The sequence below is a fragment of the Anser anser genome (assembly GCF_964211835.1).
Source record: "Anser anser genome assembly, chromosome: Z".
Lineage (NCBI taxonomy): Eukaryota > Metazoa > Chordata > Aves > Anseriformes > Anatidae > Anser > Anser anser.
In genome coordinates, this window is record NC_139723.1 from 28,996,645 (window position 1) to 29,016,326 (window position 19,682).

The following is a 19,682-nucleotide window of genomic DNA, read 5'->3' on the forward strand; positions in this document are numbered from 1 at the left end:
TGAGTTGAAACTAACACTGTTATTATAGGCATGCTGCAGATCTATTAAATGGTCAATTGCAGTTGGAAGTATCTACTACCAAAATACTTGCGGTTTTCTTTTAGTTTCTTAAATAAGATTAAAACAAACAAACAAACAAACAAACTCAAAAGTCACAGCTTTTTTGTGTGTGTAAGGAGTCAGGATCTTCCAAGGTTACATTTTACTTAGTTGTGTGATCCTTGCTGAGGACCTGAAACTGAAAGGTGCTTGGTACTTGCAACTTTGAATTGACAGTGTGAGCTGAATGTCCTTGAAGAGTTCTGAGCACAGAGAGTTTAAAACCAAAGAGTGGTTTAAACTCGAGATTTCAGTGTGCAGGATGACATTTCTTAGTCTGTCAATCCTGTTTATGAATGCTGACATAGTAGCATCTACCTTTGCAATGGCAGCAGTAGATGAAATCAGACAAATCCTTTGTATAAGCTTCATTTTATAGAAATGGGTTGCTTTTGCACTTAATGCTTTGAAGTTCAAACAGTTTTTGCTTTGAAGGTGTGCCAGTTATTTTCCCTTCCATTCCTTCATTAAAAAAAAAATAGAAAGTGGGACTTTTTTTCTGTCCATCTCAACAGTCGTTTGTTATACAGACTGTTTGCCATGCTCACTTTGAAAAATACTTGCTCATTTTTCATTGGGATGCATTTAAAGTAGGTCACTCCCTTCTTCAGCAGCACTTCTTACTTGTTTGTGACTTTCAGTACCGGGCTTGAGGATTTTGTAGGGAGACACGAGTGCTGCTGATAGTACCCGGTGCTAGCTGTCTAAAAATTTGTGCGTGTATGTGTGTGTGGGGGTGGGAGGGCTGCTTTGCTAAACCACATTAAGAATTCCACATGGAGAATCATCTCTGAGCACGAACTGCATGGGTAGATTTGCCTCTGCCCAGGTCATATAGTGCCACTTATTGCAGCTTGCTTGTTACCCTGGCAGCTCACATCTGCGGATGAGCAGTAAGCGTTTTCATGCAGGTAGTTCCTGCTCATCAGCTAGTAGGGAAGGTTGTTGAAGATGAGGGTCTGAGGCCTTGCTTAGCATTGTTGTGACCTTGGTCACACAACTACTGGGACTTTGCTTGAGGTAAGAAGATAGGAGTAAGACAGGACATGAAGTCCTTGTGGGTGCTGGCCAAGGCATATGGAGGTAGGTGGACATGGAGAATTGCCTTCATGCATTGCACCAGGTCTAGTTGAAGATTTTCACATCTTTTCCACTTGAAGGGATTTGTCTCATCTTTCTCCTTGAAAAATATCTTAAACATGTGACAACAGGCTCTTCCATGGTGAACATGGGCTTTGCCTCTTCTATTAAAGCTATGCTCTTATGGAGAAGACAGTCCAATGTTAATTTGGCCAAAAAGAGGACATCAGAGAAATTTTTGTGAAGTGAAATGATGCTCTAAAGGGGGAGAGCAGGGGGTGGGTTGGGGCATGTTTTCAGTCACTATTAAAATGCATGTTGACCTACAGAGAGTTGTAAACAAAAAATTATATCCAACAGTGAATTCTTTCTATAGAAGCTCTATAGCTTCTCAACCCAGTGTCCAGGGTGAAATGCATGCAGTTGGTACCAGGAACCAGAACTTGTCATGGTAATAACCCACATTTTGACAACTAAATCTCCTTATTCGGTGAAGGGAGAGTATTTTCTTCTTTGCATCTTGTTCAGTTCAGTAGTTTGATTCAGAACTAAAAAAATAGGTGTTGAAGAAACAAGTAAAGAAAATTTCCTCTACCATTCTATAAATAAAAACAATTTGAGAATAGACATACCATTTCACCTAAGGGTCTCTAATAATGCAGGAAAATGGGCAGGTATTTTGGAGAAAAAAAAAAGTAACCTTGCCATGGAAGGTTGTTATTAACTCTTGTTGTCCAAATACTGGTCTTAGATACTTAGATACTTGTCTAAAAAATAACTCTGTCTAAATATTACAGACTGTTGTTTAAATTCCTGTACAGTTGGGATTTGTGGCAAAACTCTTGTTCTCCTTCATCTAGGAGAATTTCTTTGAACTGCTAACTCAGCACCTGCTTCACTGGGACTTAGAAAATAGATGATAAAATACACATTTTTTACAATGGCTTATGTGTATATCTGATTCCTTTTCATGCTGTGATTGAGGCATTGCTTCCATCTTGAAATGATGGAAAATAGGTTTGCTGATTCTATCTACTGTGGATAAAATGTTTATCTGTCAATGCTTGTGGCTAGTCACATCAGAGAAGCTAAATCTGCCATAGCCTAATGCCTTCTAGGAATAGGTTAATGGTTAGTTGGTTGTGTGAAAGAAATTGTCCTGTTACCTCTGAAAATAAACAGATACTCAGGTAACGTTTTTTCTTTAGCACAAGCAGTATTATTTTGTCTAAGTCCTACCTGTATTATTTCAAAAATAGTATATTTTAAATAAGCTTTTCTTCTTCTAAATATGAACCAAAATAGACTACTGGTGAGAGCATGTATTTCATGCTTTCATTTACAGAAGCATTGCAATTTTATTTTTAATGTTATATTGCACCATTTTTTTTAAAGGGTAATTTGTGGATCCATCTATACTGAAATTTTAATTTGGATCATGAGTGAAGTTTTTGAAACAAAAGTCTCAGTTATTCCCTCACACCATGCCTTGCTCATCATCATGGGGGCTCTTGGTGTGCACAGAGCAGACTGAATGTAACAGGCTCAGAAGACAGTTCAGGAGCACTTAATTCACTCTATCGTCTTGTGAACACTCAGTTCACAGGAGCAGGTTGCAGCTAGTCTGAAGTAAAAACTGCAGAAAGTTGATATGTTGATATTACCACATTGACAAGATCTGTTCCATTGTTGCTTTCCTACTGCACTGTACTACGAGCTAATGCATACCTAGATTATATGTCTTAGTGATACTGTATTTGAATCTAAATAGTTAATCTGCAAGATAACAATAGAATGCTTATGGTATCACACATTCAACATAATGCTCAGGTCAATGTCCTTCTATTCCAATTTTAATTAACTTTTTAGCTACGGGGAACATACGTTAATGAAAATTTAGTGCATAGAGTGGGCAGTGAAAGAATAGTTAGTCCTGGCAGAGTATTGCGTTACCTCTGTACTCTTATTAGTCTGTGTAGTGAGTGCATTGTTCTGCCAATAAATTGAGCCATTAACATTTTTTTTTTCTACAAAATGAGTGCTGGAGCAGCTTTGAATAGCTGAAATAAGTAGATGATCATTCTGTATAATTTTCACAGCTTTCTTGAACTTAAAAAAGAGTTCTTAACAGTTCTATGACATCACTTTTTGAACTATTTTTTCTTTATTTTCAGTTACTTATTCCTTCAGCCCCTATACATCTTTTTCATTGGTTTTGCTTCTCTTCTTTTTAATTAAAAAATGTATTTCTAATGGAGAAAATGAATAGCTCTTGAACTAAGTACTCTCAAGAATACTGTAGAAATTTTTTGCACACACAGCTTTTAGGAGTTGAAAGTAATGACATAATTTGTGTTAATACAAGAATATGTCATATTTGAAAAACATTACAGTAGGCTGCAAGGGGCCAGATATAACAAAGTTGTTCTTGTAGCTCGGTACAGAAACAGTATATGTGAAATTGAATAAGTATTTTCAAGTTCAGTTGAAAACATTTGCCTAAGTGTGACTGTATGAAATGCTTAAATGATTTTAGATGGAAGACAGGTAAACTTACTGAAGTCCTGTTGTAGAAGGGGTAAATATCTGCTCATTCCACTGTCCATTTTTAGGTGTGTGTCTGAGTATACATGGTATTGTGCAAGGAATTGTAATGATTGTAAAAAAAAAAAAAAAAAGCGGCAGAATTCTATGGGTAACAGATGTTTAAATGCTTGCTTACATAGCAAATAGCCACATTTCAAAACACTTGTTTTCAATTATGTATGGTAGCCTGTGAAAGAATACTCGCTGTTTGCTGTTACACGTGCATCCAAATGCTTGCTAGGAGGGGCTAGCTATCCTCTCCAGAGACTGTAAGACACTCAGATTGGAGAAATTTTATCTCACTGAATACTGTCTGAAAAGGTCAATTGGAACTAAAAAAAGTAGTCATCTTGTGTGTATAGTCCAAGTAGCTGAGCTGTCTTTTCACAGTAAAGACAAATGATTTTTGTGTAATATTAGGCTACCCAGAAGGCTGGCCTGGCTTTGGGAAAGCAACCTGCTAATAAGAAATGTTGTGTCAAAAAAAAATAAAAAGTGCAAAGATTGGAATATTTCTTTCATCTGTGTAGGTTCAACAATTATGAATCTTAGGAGTTACTATTGCATAAAAAGAAAAAAATGTAATCCTTTGTGCTTTCACGGTGAAACAGAATTTAGGCCTATAAACTACATATTTACTATTGATTTCTCCATTTAGGAGTTCTTACCAGTTCTGCTTTCTCTCTTCACAATAAGCAGACCTTTATTATCTGAAAAGAGTCATTAATTTCAGAAGGAATAATCTTTTTACAGTGTAGTGATAATTATTTGAAAAAGGGTAGGCAAATATGCCATAATATTTTTTTTTTAATAATGATGTTGCTTTTATGTTTTTATATGCTTTTATATTTTTTATTTTTTTATTTTTATTTTTATATGCTTTTATATTTTATTTTTTATTTATATTTATATATATTTTTAATAATGATGTTGCTTTTAGTTTTTGGTTTGTCTAATGTCTTTTTCAGTATTTACAGTTTTCCTGTCTCCCCCATTTTAAAAAATGTATAAGAATGACAGCTTTTACAAACACTCATTGATACCTTGGAAATACTCTTCCACATGTTGTTAGTGATCCTTCATTTGGCCTTGCATTGCCAGAGTTTTCAGCGAATCAGTAACCACCAGAAAATGCATTTTAACTTACCCGTTCCTGTTCTTAAAAACTAAACTTATCTTCTAAGTTACTTTGCTGTGTTGGGTTTTGGAATCTGAGGCAGCAGCTCTGTGATATGTAAGATGGCATATCATGTAGGGTTGTTTGTATTGTGGAAGCACGTTTTTTTCTTGTTGTCGCCTTTGCCTTACTTTTCTATCTCAGCGTTGCAAAAGGTCTTTTCAGAGACAGAAGCACACAGGATGCATTTTTCCAGTTTACCCATGTTAGTTTTTAAATGTCTGGAAACTTCCAAACAAGTCAAGAGAAATGCACATCTTTCTTTCTCCTCTCCAAGGCCCTAGATTGTTGCCTGTGACACTTTCCCAGCTCTTTCTAACCTGGGAAATAAGACCTATTCTGGGAGCTAGTTCATTTTTTGCTGTGACCAGGTTTAGTAGGGAAGGTGCAGGTCAGAGTGATATCCTGGCTGGCAGCATGCTTTGCAGCAGACCAGATGTACTGGATCTGCTGAGGATTATGTGTCTTTAGGGCAGAATGACATTTCCCCTGAGGCTACTGGGCAGTGAGGGAGGGTTGTGGCTGTGTACGTGGAAGCCTGCATTTCTCCTGGGTTAGCTCTGTTTTTTAAGATCTATTAGGATGGTGCAATAGGAAAGATCATTGAGGATGAGATTTTCTAGAACATTTTCCAGTGTGGGATGTTCGATAAGCATATGCATCGTGTGTCCTCAATTTCTTAGACTACATAGTGTTTAAAACAGAAAGATGGAGTGGTGGTGATACAACACTATAACAATACCCATTACTAATGTATGTTTTTGTTACGGAATGTAAACAAAAATGGTATAGTTACTGCCATAGGTTACTATCACTTAAAACACACCGAGTGTCAAGAACCATCAATATTTGCATCTGTTGTTCTGAGAACAGATTTCCAAGGCAGAGTTGCTTTCCTTGTAAAATAATTCTAAAGATAGGTGACCCTGCATTATGACCTTGGAAGAGACCATTCAGTCTGTAACAAGCAAAACTTACATTTTCTTTGAATTTCATCCACACGAAATAACAGGAGAGTAATTATTTGGCATGAACCACCAAACTACATGGTCAGAACTGAATGTTAATTCTAACACAAGTGAAGTAATTGTCTGAACAACTTAATGCTGCAGCTTGTTAAGTACTCTTCTTTTCACATATGCAGCTATCACTGCTAGAATTCTAGAACCATAACATGAAAATCAAAAGATAAAGAAAATAACAACCCATCTGAGGGGAAAATAAACAAATAAATAAATAAAAGTATATATTTATAAAATGTGTTGCTCTTTGATGGTTTACTATCTATTTATCACGGCTTTTCTGGGGATAAAGCACTGGCAAAACAAGCCCAACATTCCAAATGCATAGCCTCAAAAATAGCAATATCAAAATTTAAACCCTTGAACAAATGTATAGTCTCTGCTCAGACGCGTAGCTCACTGTGAGCATCCATATGTTGTGGATAAGGTGCCAGAATTGCAACTTTACCTCAGAGCTGATGTCATCTCCTCAGTCCTTTTCTCCAAATTCTCCCCACTAGAACCAAGTGATGCATCTCTCCTCTGGCTTTTCTCCAGGCTTCTTGGAAAAAGCAGTTGCTCGGGTTTAAGGAAGAATCATATTTTAGAACAATTTTCTTTCCCTCTGAATACTTTTTCCTTCTTGAAAGTATTCATAGATTCTTCTGAGCTGAGGATATCATGAACATATCAATACCGTTACTTATATTCTATCTTTAATCTTTAAAACATATCCATATCTACCAGGTTCATTGCCTTTATGAAATCATACTACATCTTAAAATATTATTTTTTTTTGTGTGTGTTTTTAATCATGCAGATGACCCGGATTGTTCCACAAACTTTTGGAGAACTGAATATTGCATAAACAAAAAAGGTTCTATGTATGTTTTGATTTTGTTTTCTAATGCGGTAGCAGAGCATTCTGTGACAGAGGGAGTTTGTCAATCATATCAGTCATGACAAATTTTGAATAGCTTGTTGGCATTTTTTCATATATAAAAAAAGAAAAAAAAAACAATCACTGACACTAACAGATAACAAATTCTTGTAAAGAAGTTGAGATTAGCTCAGAAATGAAATCTAGGGTTTCCATTTTAATCTAAATAACCTATATTCAGTGAGCAATTTTGCTGTCGTGAATGAATGAAATAAAAAAACATGTGAGATCTCAATGACTATCCATGGAATATAGGTCTGGTATTATATTAAAGTACTTTTATAATAATATTCTTATTGATTTTTCTTTAAATAATCCTGTTAACAGAGGCACACTGCTAGTACCAAAGACTGTTGTGCTACATGATTTTATTTTGCGCTTAGTGTTAAAAAAACTGTGCTAAAAAGAGTGAATTTACATACCCTTTCTGTGGAAGGCTGATCATAATCTGTACAACTTTCAGATGATAATGAGACCCCCTAGCTGCTAATACTCTTTGGAGACTAAGTTTGAATTTATTTAAACTAGAGAAAGTATGTCTTTCAGATTTGTTAAATATACAAGATCGTGTTTGCAGTTTGATTTATTAGGTGTCCTGCACCAGTCCAACATTCTGGACCAATGAGAGTGTTTGAAGAACATGCTTTTTTTTTTGGACAAGTGTGTCATGGATGAGCACAGATTTTTTTTTAACCTATTGACATGTTTTCTGGATTAACAAATTACCGTTCTGCTCTGGTATATGAACACAGTGCCTTACAGTTTTTTACTTTCCTGGTGGGGAATGTTTGCTCACTAGCTTTCTGTGGTGTTATAAACATAATCAAAGCATAAGGACCTGCAAGATACGTCTGCATGGATGTTTTTACCTTCTGGCTTCATTGGATGCCTCCCACACCTGCTCTTTTTGCTGTAAAAGCAGCAAGCAACCTACCTCTCTAAATTCCCTTTAAGCCCTCATAATTTTCTGGCTTATTAATTTAGTAAAATGAAAAAGAGAAGGCATGAAAAGTTGATTTTGTAGTGCAAAGCAGCACTTCACTGAATGACAGAACATCCTAAATTGGAAGGGATCCACAAGGATCATCAAGTCCAACTCCTGGCTCCACCCAGGACCACCCAAAAACCAGACCTTGTGTCTGAGAGTACTGTCCGAATGCTTCTTGAACTCCGGCAGGCTCAGTGCTGTGACCACTGCCCTGTGGAGCCTGTCCCAGTGCCTGACCACCCTCTGGGTGCAGAACTTTTCCCTAACACCCAGCCTGACCCTCCCCTGTCCCAGCTTCATGCCATTCCCTCGAGTCCTGTCGCTGTCCCCAGAGAGCAGAGCTCAGCGCCTGCCCCTCCGCTCCCCTCATGAGGGAACTGCAGGCCGCCATGAGGCCTCCCTTCAGCCTGCTCTGCTCTGGGCTGAACAAAACAAGAGACGTCAGCTGCTCCTCAGACGTCTTGCCCTCCAGACCCTTCACAATCTTTGTAACCCTCCTTTGGACACTCTCCAACAGTTTTATGTCCTTCTTATATTATGGTACCCAAACCTGTACACAAGGCAAAACACTTACATGGTGTAGATAGTGATGACCATTTAGAATATGACTAGTTGTTGTTGTGTTTGTTTGTTTGTTTGTTTTGTTTTGTTTTTTGAAGAAAGGAAGATGAAGAAATATGACAAACTTTTTTTTTCTTTCTTTTTCTTTTTCTTTTTCTTTCAGGCTTTGCAGCCAGATGTAAACTACAAGTGTTTATAGAGTGCACCATTCACTGTACGGTCGTCTGTTATACTGGCAGGGGATTAATTTAAGTTGAAAGACGAAGCCAAGGCTGGTCTGAATAAAGCATTCTTGTAACACCAAGTAACTGCCTGTACTGGAGCAGTACTTTTGACACTAAAAAGGCAATAATACGTTAATTTTGTTTGCTGCAGGAAGCAGAAAAGGGGATTCTGATTCTCCCTTCACAGCAATTTAATTCAAGAATATCTTAACTATAAACAAGAACAGAATTTGGGCTGGTAGTTAATAATCTTTGTCTGAGTAAGATCATTAACCGATTGCCAAATTGTGTCAATGGGTATCGGAAAACATGCAAGTTAGTTAAATTTTTTAAATTTAAATTCAAATCGCATACCTATGCATAATTCATATACTAGGTGTTCAAAAGAAGGTGGAACAGGATTAAAACTGAGTGAAAAAGACATTTGATTATTACTATAAGAACTTGCTCAAAGAGTTGATTTGATTGGCAGTAGCATAGAGAGAAGACTCTTCTGTTTCCAGAGAATCATTCATTTCAAATGAGAAAACAATCCAGGTCACCTCCTCTCCTGCCTTCACCTTCTCAGCAGAACAATATCTTTTTGACCATTTAAAGCTTCAGCTTGTTTAGTTAAAAGATAGTAGCCCAAGTTACTGTAAAGTCATTTCAGCTGGCATGATCTATACTAGTTTATTTTTATTGTTCTTGCAACATTTATATATTAAAAATGAAAGGAAACAAAATGTTTTTAACCTTCTCATATTCTTTTTCTACATGACTTTAGATAAGATGAAACATCTTTTGTGATGGAAGTAATCAGATTAGAATTTCTCTTGCAGATAACCATCTAAATTAAAACTGGTGAAATTTATTCTTTAAATAGATTGTCCAATATATTGTTAGTTTTTCTCCTGTCAGTCCATATTTTGTGAACTGGTTATGTTTGTTAATTGTGAATGAATACAACAAATGTTTACCAGATAACCTGCTAAAATATTTTGACATAGTGCTTCATATAAATCATGTGTTTTAGCTGTACTGAATACCTAATAAGACCATTTAATTGTGTTTTTTCCTAGTCACAGCCCACATGAACTTACTAAACAAAATAATAATGAGTAGAAGAGGTGTTATTCATCCATGATGGCATGTAGCCATTGGAAGACCACATTTCATGCTGTAAAGTCATGTTTATTAAAGCTTGTTTTATCTAAATCATAGAATCACTTAGATTGGAAAAGACCTCAAAAATGATCAAGTTCAACTGTTAAATATTCACATTCTTATGATAGTGAATAGGCAGAGATGAGAAACTCCACAATTTCCGTCCCATGATTAATTTCAGTATATTGGTTCTTGTTTTTATTTTGAGTTAGGGTGAGTAACTGAAGTGTTTACATGATATGGATAATGGACCATTTCAGAGCATGGAATTTTTCAACAATTTTGAATTAAGTTTACAAACACTTTCCTATTTTACATTTTGTGAAAATTAAAGCTGTCAATCAAACTAACCAGATCTAAGATCAAATTACATTTATCTATTGTACCAGGGTGCCTTATGAGAATTTTTATGGAAGTGTCTCTTTTTCCTTTTTTCACTTTGTCCTTGGTACCTGTTCGAACTGTTTTTTACATGTTACACCAAAAGTGGATCATCTTTCATTCAATATATTCCCTTACAGTTATAGAGGGTGTTTGCAGAAATAGCATTTTTCTACTGACTCCACTTACAAAACTCTCAGACTTTTCTAATAAGAACAATACACATTACTGAATGGGACAGGATCAATTTTGCCTTTCTCACAACTGTTATATTCTCGGTAGCTTATAGCTGTCTAGTTGTTTGTTGCCCGGACTCTGTGTGTTCCATTTTCCTTTGGTTTGTGACTGACAAAAATTTTTTATATCAAAGCTCCTGTTATTTTTCTGTAACGCAAGGCCTTACATTTAATACTGTTACTTTTTTCCCCATTCTTCTTATTCCTGCACTCCAGGTAGCACAGTTCTTCCCTTCTGATATTACAGCCCTCTCCTGCACTGTCAGTGCCTCCTACCTTTGTCATCATCAGGCTGAACTGTCATACTTGTAAGTTTGTGCCAAAGTCATTTATGAAAATACTAAAAAGGATGTCTAACCAACCAAAGGAACATTGATTAAATATGTATGTTGGAACAAAATAGAAACACTGAAGTAAAGAAGAGCAGTGTGTTTCTGGCAAGTTTTTTTATGAGGGTTAGATTGCATAGGCAAATTTCATAGTTAAGGAATAAAATCCCAAACAACAAAAGGCTTATAGAACTTTTTCCCATTATTTCACTTAAACTTGTAATAATCAAAATTCTTACAACATTGCCCATACCACGGATGAATTTGTTCTTTTTTTGTTCTTTTGCTGACTCCTTGCTTTTTTAGCTAAGGATGTCTAGGGCTATTCTCACTTTCCTTCCTTTAAGCACCTAGCACTTTCATTAGAAAGCAATCTCAATTGACTTTATGCAAAGAGGAAGAAATATCACCCAATATATTTAATGGGTGCAATGTCATAAGCTGAAATGTTGGCCATTCTGCAGCTATCTTCCTGCAAGGAGTGCCAAACAAAATATAATTGGTATGCTAGTCAGAAAGATGTCAAATCTTGATGTTTCAGGGGATGTGAGGGATTGGATTTCATTACTCAGATAGGTTTCTACCTACATCCCATCTTCTTCCTCCCATTTTAGGAACGTGGATTTATTGTAGATGAACTTCACGACTTTTGAACGTAGAAGGACTCAGCTCCAATAATTCTGTCAAAAAAAATGGAAAAAAGAAAGAAAAATAGAATGTTTTTAAGTGGTACTTGAAAATTATGCAAGTATGTGAAACATAGATCCTGATTTGTCCTTGGTTTTCATCCAGCATAATAATTGCAGCCATGAAAAGTGACTGCAACAGTGGTATAAAACACTACCCTACATATATATTATGAAAAATCTGGTTTAAACTTATCTGTAAGTTTTATCATCTGAAAATATACTGTGGAGGAATTGGTTTTATTTAGTCCAACAGATGGTGCTGGGGAAAGGTGATGATAGTTCCCCAGCAGAGAATCACACCTGTGAAGTAGAATATTTCACTTAAATTTAAGGGCTATTCCTCTGTGGAAAGGAGGAGGGAAATAACTTGACTGTGATTACAATACCAAATGTAATTCAGGAGAAAGTGTCTAGCCATCTGCACTTTGGTAGCAGCCTTTTCAATACAAACAGGAGAGACAAGAAATGTGCCTAAAATCTGAATATGGTCATTTTGTTAAAGAGGCTGTATGACATGATTATCCATGGTGCCAGCGGCTGTTTTGATGATTCCGGAGAGTTCTTCCAGCCTATCTTCAGAATAACTGCATTGATTTTTCAATGTCATCATCTTGTTGATAGCAAGTTCAATATTGATCTTTTGACATCACCAACGTATCAGCCAACTTCTGATCACATTCTTACCTCAAACTGAAATCAAAATCTCTTCAGAAGCTCATATTGTGCGCTTCTACATTGTAAATACCCGACTAGTGGAAAATCTATCCAAAGTGAGGCTATTGTTGTCAGAAATGAGTATGTAGCACACTGGCTATATGTTTTGTATTGTTTGAAGGAAGTTTAAATTTATAAGTAACTGAAACTATAGGATGGATAAATTTTCTACTCTGCCTAGTGCTGCTATTTCTAGAAACATCTTATCCAGAAACACTAACCATTTGTTTTCAGAGCTTTCAGCCGTTTCAAAATCTCAGATAAAGTCACATCTAAAAATCCTGTCTTCTATATATTGAGTAGTGTGTGCATATATGTTTGCAGTATAAATCTAAAATGAACTGGTAATCCTAGACTACTTGAGCCTTCATAATGTAAGAACAACAGTGCAGGGTCAGATCAGAGGTCTTCCTAGGTTAATACGCTGTCTGCAGCTGTAGCAAGAAGCAAATACCTGCATAGGAGTGTAAGTACAGGGCCAACGTGTAAAGTTACTGGTCCAGAGCAGTACTTCAGCCTTCAGAACTCTAAAGCCTAACCTGAAGTTTCAGCTCCGTTCCTCATATCAGAATAGTAATGTAGATTTGCATGGAGTGTTCAATATGTGTTGTGGTTTAACCCTGCAGGCAGCTAAGCACAGCACCACACAGCCATTCACTCACTCCTCCCCAGTGGGATGAGGGAAGGAATCAGAAAAAAGGTAAAACTTGTAGGTTGAGATAAAGACAGTTTGATAGGACAGAAAAGGAAGGGAAATAATAGTAACAGTGTGAAAAGAATATACAAAACAAGTGATGCATAATGCAATTGCTCACCACCCTCTGACCAATGCCTACCCCATCTCCAAGCCATGGCCACCTTCCTTTCCCCCCCACACCACTCCCTCCAGTTTTATTGTTCAGCATGGTTCCACATGGTATGGGACATTCCTTTGGCCGGTCTGGGCCAGCTGTCCTGGCTGTGTCCCCTCCCAGCTCCTGGTGCTCCTGGTGCATGCCCAGCCTCCTCGCTGGTGGGACAGCACCAGAAGCTGAAAAGTCCTTGGCTCTGTGCAAGCACTGCTCTGCAACAACTGAAACATCACTGTGCATCGCTGTGTTATCAGCATTCTTCTCATCCTAAATCCAAAACACAACACCACAGCAGCTACTAGGAAGAAAATTAACTCTGTCCCAGCAGAAACCAGGACAATATGTAAGACCAGATCACAGAATAAAGAGAGACATTTTTAACATCTTCAATGCTGACGATGGGCTTCGGGACCCAGGGTACCTGGAGCTGGAGGACCATGATGGTGGAAATGACAAACTCCCAACTGACCCTGAACATGTGCGGGATTTGCTGCTCCACCTGGATCCATACAAGTCCATGGGTCCAGATGGGATTCATCCCAGGGTGCTTAAAGAGCTGGCAGACGTCATCGCGGGACCTCTCTCAATTATTTTTCAACGATCTTGGAAATCTGGTGAGGTCCCATTGAACTGGAAGCTAGCAAATGTTGTGCCAATTTTCAAGAAGGGTAAGAAAGAAGACCCTAGCAATTACAGGCCTGTCAGTCTCATGTCAATGCCTGGTAAAATCATGGAGAGGATGATCCTTGAAGTTATTGAAGTGCACCTGGGGGACAATGCAGTCATTGGTCCCAGCCAACATGGGTTCATGAGGGGTAGGTCCTGCCTAACAAATTTGATTTCCTTTTATGATAAGATCACCCATCTAGTCGATCAAGGGAAACCAGCTGATGTGATCTTTTTGGACTTCAGCAAAGCTTTTGACACGGTTTCCTATAGGATCCTACTGGACAAAATGTCCAGCATACAGCTAAACAAAAACATCATACGATGGGTGAGCAATTGGCTGACAGGCAGGGCTCAAAGGGTTGTGGTAAATGGGGCCACATCTGGCTGGCGGATGGTCACTAGTGGGGTCCCTCAAGGCTCCATTTTAGGGCCAGTTCTCTTCAATGTTTTTATAAATGATTTGGATGTAGGACTAGAAGGTGTTCTGAGCAAATTTGCCGACGACACTAAACTTGGAGGAGTTGTGGACTCTGTTGGAGGTGGAAAGGCCTTGCAGAGAGATCTGGACAGATTGGAGAGCTGGGCGATCACCAACCACATGAGGTTTAACAAGAGCAAGTGCTGGGTCCTGCACCTGGGAAGGGGCAACCCTGGCTATACGTACAGACTGGGTGATGAGATGCTGGAGAGCAGCCCTGCAGAGAGGGATCTGGGGGTTGTGGTTGACAGCAAGTTGAATATGAGCCAGCAGTGTGCCCTGGCAGCCAGGAGGGCCAACCATATCCTGGGGTGCATCAAGCACGGCATTGCTAGTCGGTCGAGGGAAGTGATTGTCCCTCTCTACTCTGCGCTGGTGTGGCCTCACCTCGAGTACTGTGTGCAGTTCTGGGCACCACAGTACAAAAAGGACATTAAACCATTGGAGAGTGTCCAGAGGAGGGCGACGAAGATGATGAAGGGCCTAGAGGGTAAGACATGTGAGGAGCAGCTGAGGTCACTGGGCCTGTTCAGCCTGGAGAAGAGGAGGCTGAGTGGGGACCTCATCGCAGTTTACAACTTCCTCGCGAGAGGGAGTAGAGAGGCAGGTGACCTATTCTCTGTTATAACCAGTGACAGGACCCGTGGGAACGGTGTGAAGCTGAGGCAGGGGAAGTTTAGGCTGGACATCAGGAAGAGGTTCTTCACCGAGAGGGTGTTCGCACACTGGAACAGGCTCCCCAGTGAAGTAGTCACTGCACCAAGCCTGTCTGAATTTAAGAAGAGATTGGACTGTGCACTTAGTCACATGGTCTAAACTTTTGGGCAGACCTGTGTGGTGCCAGGAGTTGGACTTGATGATCCTTATGGGTCCCTTCCAACTCGGGATATTCTATGATTCTATGATTCTATGAACATCATCTAGTCCAGTCTAATTAACCAGGGTCAGCTACAGCAAGTTTCCCAAGACCATGTCCAGTCGGGTTTCAAATATTTCCACAAATGGAGATATTCGCACAAGGAGTTTATATAGGAGACAATACTTTATACTTCCTAACAGCTGGTTTGGTGGGGTTTTGATTGTGTGTTTGTTTTGACTACAGTTGAGCATTGAGTTGATAATTTATGGAACTCTTACTTAATTTTCAAGTTGTCTTTTCTTGTAATAACTGGACACTTAGTCTGTTTAATATATTAAATTAGGATGGTGTTTGATATTCAGCATTTTATATTTATTTACATGGAATTTCATCTGCCATTCAATACCCCATCAATGAATCTCAATAGAGTCCTCTTGCAGCTCTTGAACAAGGCAGAAACTTAGTATTATGGAGAATTTTGATTAAAGAAAAGGGGGGGGCGGGGAGGAAGGGGGAGAGAAAATGCAATCTTCTGTCACCTCATTTCTCCTCTAAGCTCCTGTACTGGCTCACTGAGTGGCAGACATGCCAGCTCTGGGCCATCAGACTTCACTGATGACCTCTGTGCACTGTGAGAACCAAGCACTTATTCTTTACTTGTTTTGTAGCTTGTAACCAACTATTAATTTATTTTCTCCTTCTGTGGCTTCCTCGAGAACCTTTGATGAGGGACCCTGTCAAATAAGTTTTGGAAATCCAATTAGACTAATCAACTAAATTTCATTTATTCATATGCTTGACAAAGCTTTCAAAGAAGCTCTTTGGTTTTGAGACATGACCTAATTTTATAGACACCACATTGATTCTTCCCCGGGCTATCATACATACCTGTATGTCCACTGAACTGTTCCTAGAGCTTTAAATGACTTGGCCAATATAGAGCAAGTGTATGGTCCCCCAGTTCTCCATATGTCCCTCAGAACCCTTTATAAAATTCACTGTTATATTTGTTTCTTTCCAGTCTAGAAAGACTAAGTAGGAGTTGTATAAGAGGTTATACAACACTTTAATTTGAACTACTCCCTCTATGAGTTCCAGTTAAACTGAGTCCTAGCTGCTGCCAATGATGTACTATTGTTCATTTTATCTGTTGGTTCCATAACCTCTTCTACTTCTTCTCTCTGTCTTCAGTTTGAGACATTTGAAGACTCTTTACCATTTATCTACGGAGTCCCCCTAAAGAAAGGTTCCAGTGTTGGTAAAACTTCACTTTCTTTAACATCAGCTCTTTCACAGTTCTGTTTTTACAGAATTAAGATTTTGTTATCACAGTGCAGCCATTCTTCACTGTTTCATGGCCATACCATGCTGCAAAATCCTGTAGAGGCTGACTTCAAAGCAGAATATTTTTCATTCAGTGAAAAACAGGCAAGAGGTTGCTCTTCTGCCTCTTGTGGCAAGTGCCTGCCAGTAGAAGGTCTGAGTGAAGAATGAGGCAGAAGCAGACAACTACCATTTGTCTTTGTGAGATTTCTTTCTACACCTCCCTTTTCGTGTGTTTTAGCATGGTTTTGGCAAGGTAAAGGTCTTTGCTTATTTTTACTGGCTTTCATGTATGTTCTACTATATTTTACTGGCTTTTAAGTATGTTTTACTATGTTTATGTAGGTTAGTGACTAAGTTCTGCCAAGGAGAAGTCTATATGACTAAAGATAAGCAAAAAAAATTGTGAAATTATTCTACATCACTATGCTATGACTTATCCGTTCATTTTTCTTTTTGGTCAACTGTTCAGGGGATGGAACGTTTTGGGGAGCCAAGGGTTACAAGCTAAAGGTTACAAGTTTAAACTTTTTTTTTTTTTTTTTTTTTTTTTTTTTTTTTACTTTAAGCTAAGTTACAAGCCAAGAGTGTTACAAGTTTCTTAGCTAATAGGCAGATTGAATAAAATTTACTTGCTGTTATATGCAGATTTTGGTATTGAAATAATGAAAATTAGAAGTCATGTATCAATGCAAGACTTTTTCCAGTGGTACAGGGAATGATTCAGGTAACAACTTGTTTCTGTAGGTTATAAGGGTAATGTGTGTGACTGAATCACCGGAAAAATATTGTCAACATTAGCCAGCGAAATCCCTGCCTAAATTACCTCTGTTTAGCCTGGCTCAGCTATGTGAAGAGAGTTCCAGTATTTACTAATCTGTAATTTGACTGCTAGATCTTTGGCTTATTACTCCTCTCTTTCCTCATGTCAGCATTCATCTGTAGCCTTACATTACAGTATCTGTTATGTTGTAGAAAAAACTCAATATTGTTTAACTGCCTGGAAGTAAAACAAATAAGTGATGGTATTGACTGAAAGTAATGGTGCAAAACTGCTTAGCATTGTCCATAATAACTTAAGAATTACTGTTTTGAACTCACTGCAATTCATGTAGATTCTTTAAATGCATGTTCATGTATACACACATACACATGGAGGCACCCCTCAGATGGATGAGAAGGTAACATAAAAATTTTTCAAGTGTAATGATGTTTATAGTTCCTTGTGCTGGCAGATGAATGGGAACTGCCAGAGAGTCTGTAGTGCTGAAAATGAAATTGATGACACACATTTAGAAGCCTGATGTATGACTTAATTTTCTTTGGAAATGCTGGTCCCAGCTTCTATCAGTGATTGACAATGTAGCATTCTGAATTTAGGTAAAAAGTCTTTTTGAAGATTGTTAGAGGCTGTTGGTCAAAACTGCTCTTGAGAACTGTTAGTGATAGAAGATGAAGCATTTTAAGTTTTGTTGGATGACTCATCTGCTGCAAGTGCTCTTGGCCCTAAACCAGAGGATGCACAACTTTCTGAAGGCATGTTGATCTCTGTGGGGTATGCACAGCAGCCTCTCAAAGACTGTCTGGGCTTCTTCTTACCAGAGATACTCCAAGTATGGGAAATTTCTGAGGCACTGTCGGCATCCCCGCTGATGCTGCCCTCAGTACTTCCTTTGCCACCTAGTACAGATGTGCTCAGAAGAGATACTTGGGATCTAGGTAAATTATTTCATTTCTGCATTTTGTTGACTCCACATCTCTTCTTCAACTGTCAAATTTCTGTTAATAGCTGAGGTTAATAATTGCTAGTAAACATCTAGTAGTAGCTACAGGTTGCTTGGCAATTTGTCTTTCTCCAGCAAAACACTCCTTTAGTCTGTCTTAGGGTCACCTTTCTAATATGATTTAGAAGTGTATTGTGTATATATGGTAAAGGTTTGGTAGCAGGGGGGCTGCAGAGGTGGCCTCTGTGAGCAGAGCCCAGCAGCTGCCCCATGTCAGAGCAGAGCCGGCTCCAGCTGCTCCGAAAAGGACCTGCTGCTAGCCAGAGCTAAGCCAGGGAGCGACATTGGTTGGGCCTCTGGGAGTTATATAGACTTCAAAAATGTAGACTTGACTGCTAGCCACAGGCAATATCATCTTCTGATCTTCAATGTTTGAGGATGTATATACAAGCAGGTATAATTATATACGTGTAGATGCAAGAACTATTTAAACCCTACCCCTCACCTCCAAAGAGCTATTCCATAGAAATAATTTTACTGTATGTTCATTGCACTCCAGCTGCCCCATTACAATTCTGTGAGCAGTGTGGAGAAAAGCTAGTGTGGTTATATTCTTCTTCACTTTTAACTTTTTCAAAGAACTTTCAGAAGTCCATTATCCCTGATTTTGCCTTTTCTGTAACCTTGAATTTTGTTAGAACTTTCTGCTACTGGGATGCAATGCATTTTAATCGCGTCCCTTGGTCATTCAGAAGTGAATATTTTCATTCAGTCCAAAAGGAAAGTTACTCAATGTAAAATAAACTGTTCTCAAAATTCTGAATAGGAGACTGGTAAACAAAACAAGTGTTACATAATTCATAAACTGTTTGTTGTGCAGTGCTGAACTTCATGATGGGCTCTACCTTGAATTGGCACTCATTACAGGATTTGCCCCACAATGCAATTAAAGTGAGTCAGTGGTATGCTGTCATGGCAGTGACTTAAATTCAAACTCCAATGCAAAATATATTTTTTAAATGTACCATTTTTGTAAAAATCATTCTCATGTGTTGGACTGTCTTCCGAAGCTGATTAAACTTAACTTGAAATACAAATGTGAAATACAATAATTACTAATTGACAATGCAAACTTTTGCATCTGGGATTCATAGGACTGAACTCTGACAGGATTGGGATGACTCATTTTATTGCCTTTCATTGATCTTTTCTACACCAAGTATGAGACAAATCTACCACTGGAACCATTACTATTTTCTGAAGTTTAAGTCTGAAAAACTGTAGATAGAAGAGTACTTCTATCTAGCAGACAGAGTGCTCCTCAGACAATTGCAATCATGATGAAAAAATGCTGATTTATTTTTACCTTTAAAATACATTTAACATAAGAAAAATAACTTTATTTTAAATGACAAAATGGAACCTTTTATAGTAAAACACCTTTTTTTGTTCGTTTTAAAGAAATACTGTCCATAATAGCAAATGCAAAGTGTCGTCTACAGCAAAAATAACATAAAACTCACTTTCAGGTAACTTTCCTAAATGTGGTAAATTCAGCTTTAAAAACTGGCTTCAACCTGTTCTTCTCCCATATCACCATCAGTCACTGAAGTAAAATGTTAGCATG

At 38.1% G+C, this 19,682-nt stretch overlaps 1 protein-coding gene across 3 annotated transcripts in view; it reads left to right on the forward strand.

The window, feature by feature from the left end:
- The window catches only part of CAMK4 (calcium/calmodulin dependent protein kinase IV), a 155,599-nt gene that overhangs the window by 3,962 nt on the left and 131,955 nt on the right, over window positions 1-19,682 (forward strand). The window contains exon 2 of one of the 3 annotated variants that reach the window (XM_083816318.1): window positions 8,596-15,476. The exons of the other annotated variants lie outside the window; for them this stretch is intronic. Coding sequence (XP_083672444.1) covers window positions 13,520-14,965 — 1,446 coding nt within the window. The 5' untranslated portion in view covers window positions 8,596-13,519 and the 3' untranslated portion in view covers window positions 14,966-15,476. Of the gene's footprint in view, window positions 1-8,595; window positions 15,477-19,682 lie in introns of those variants that run through there. 3 annotated transcript variants of the gene reach the window in all.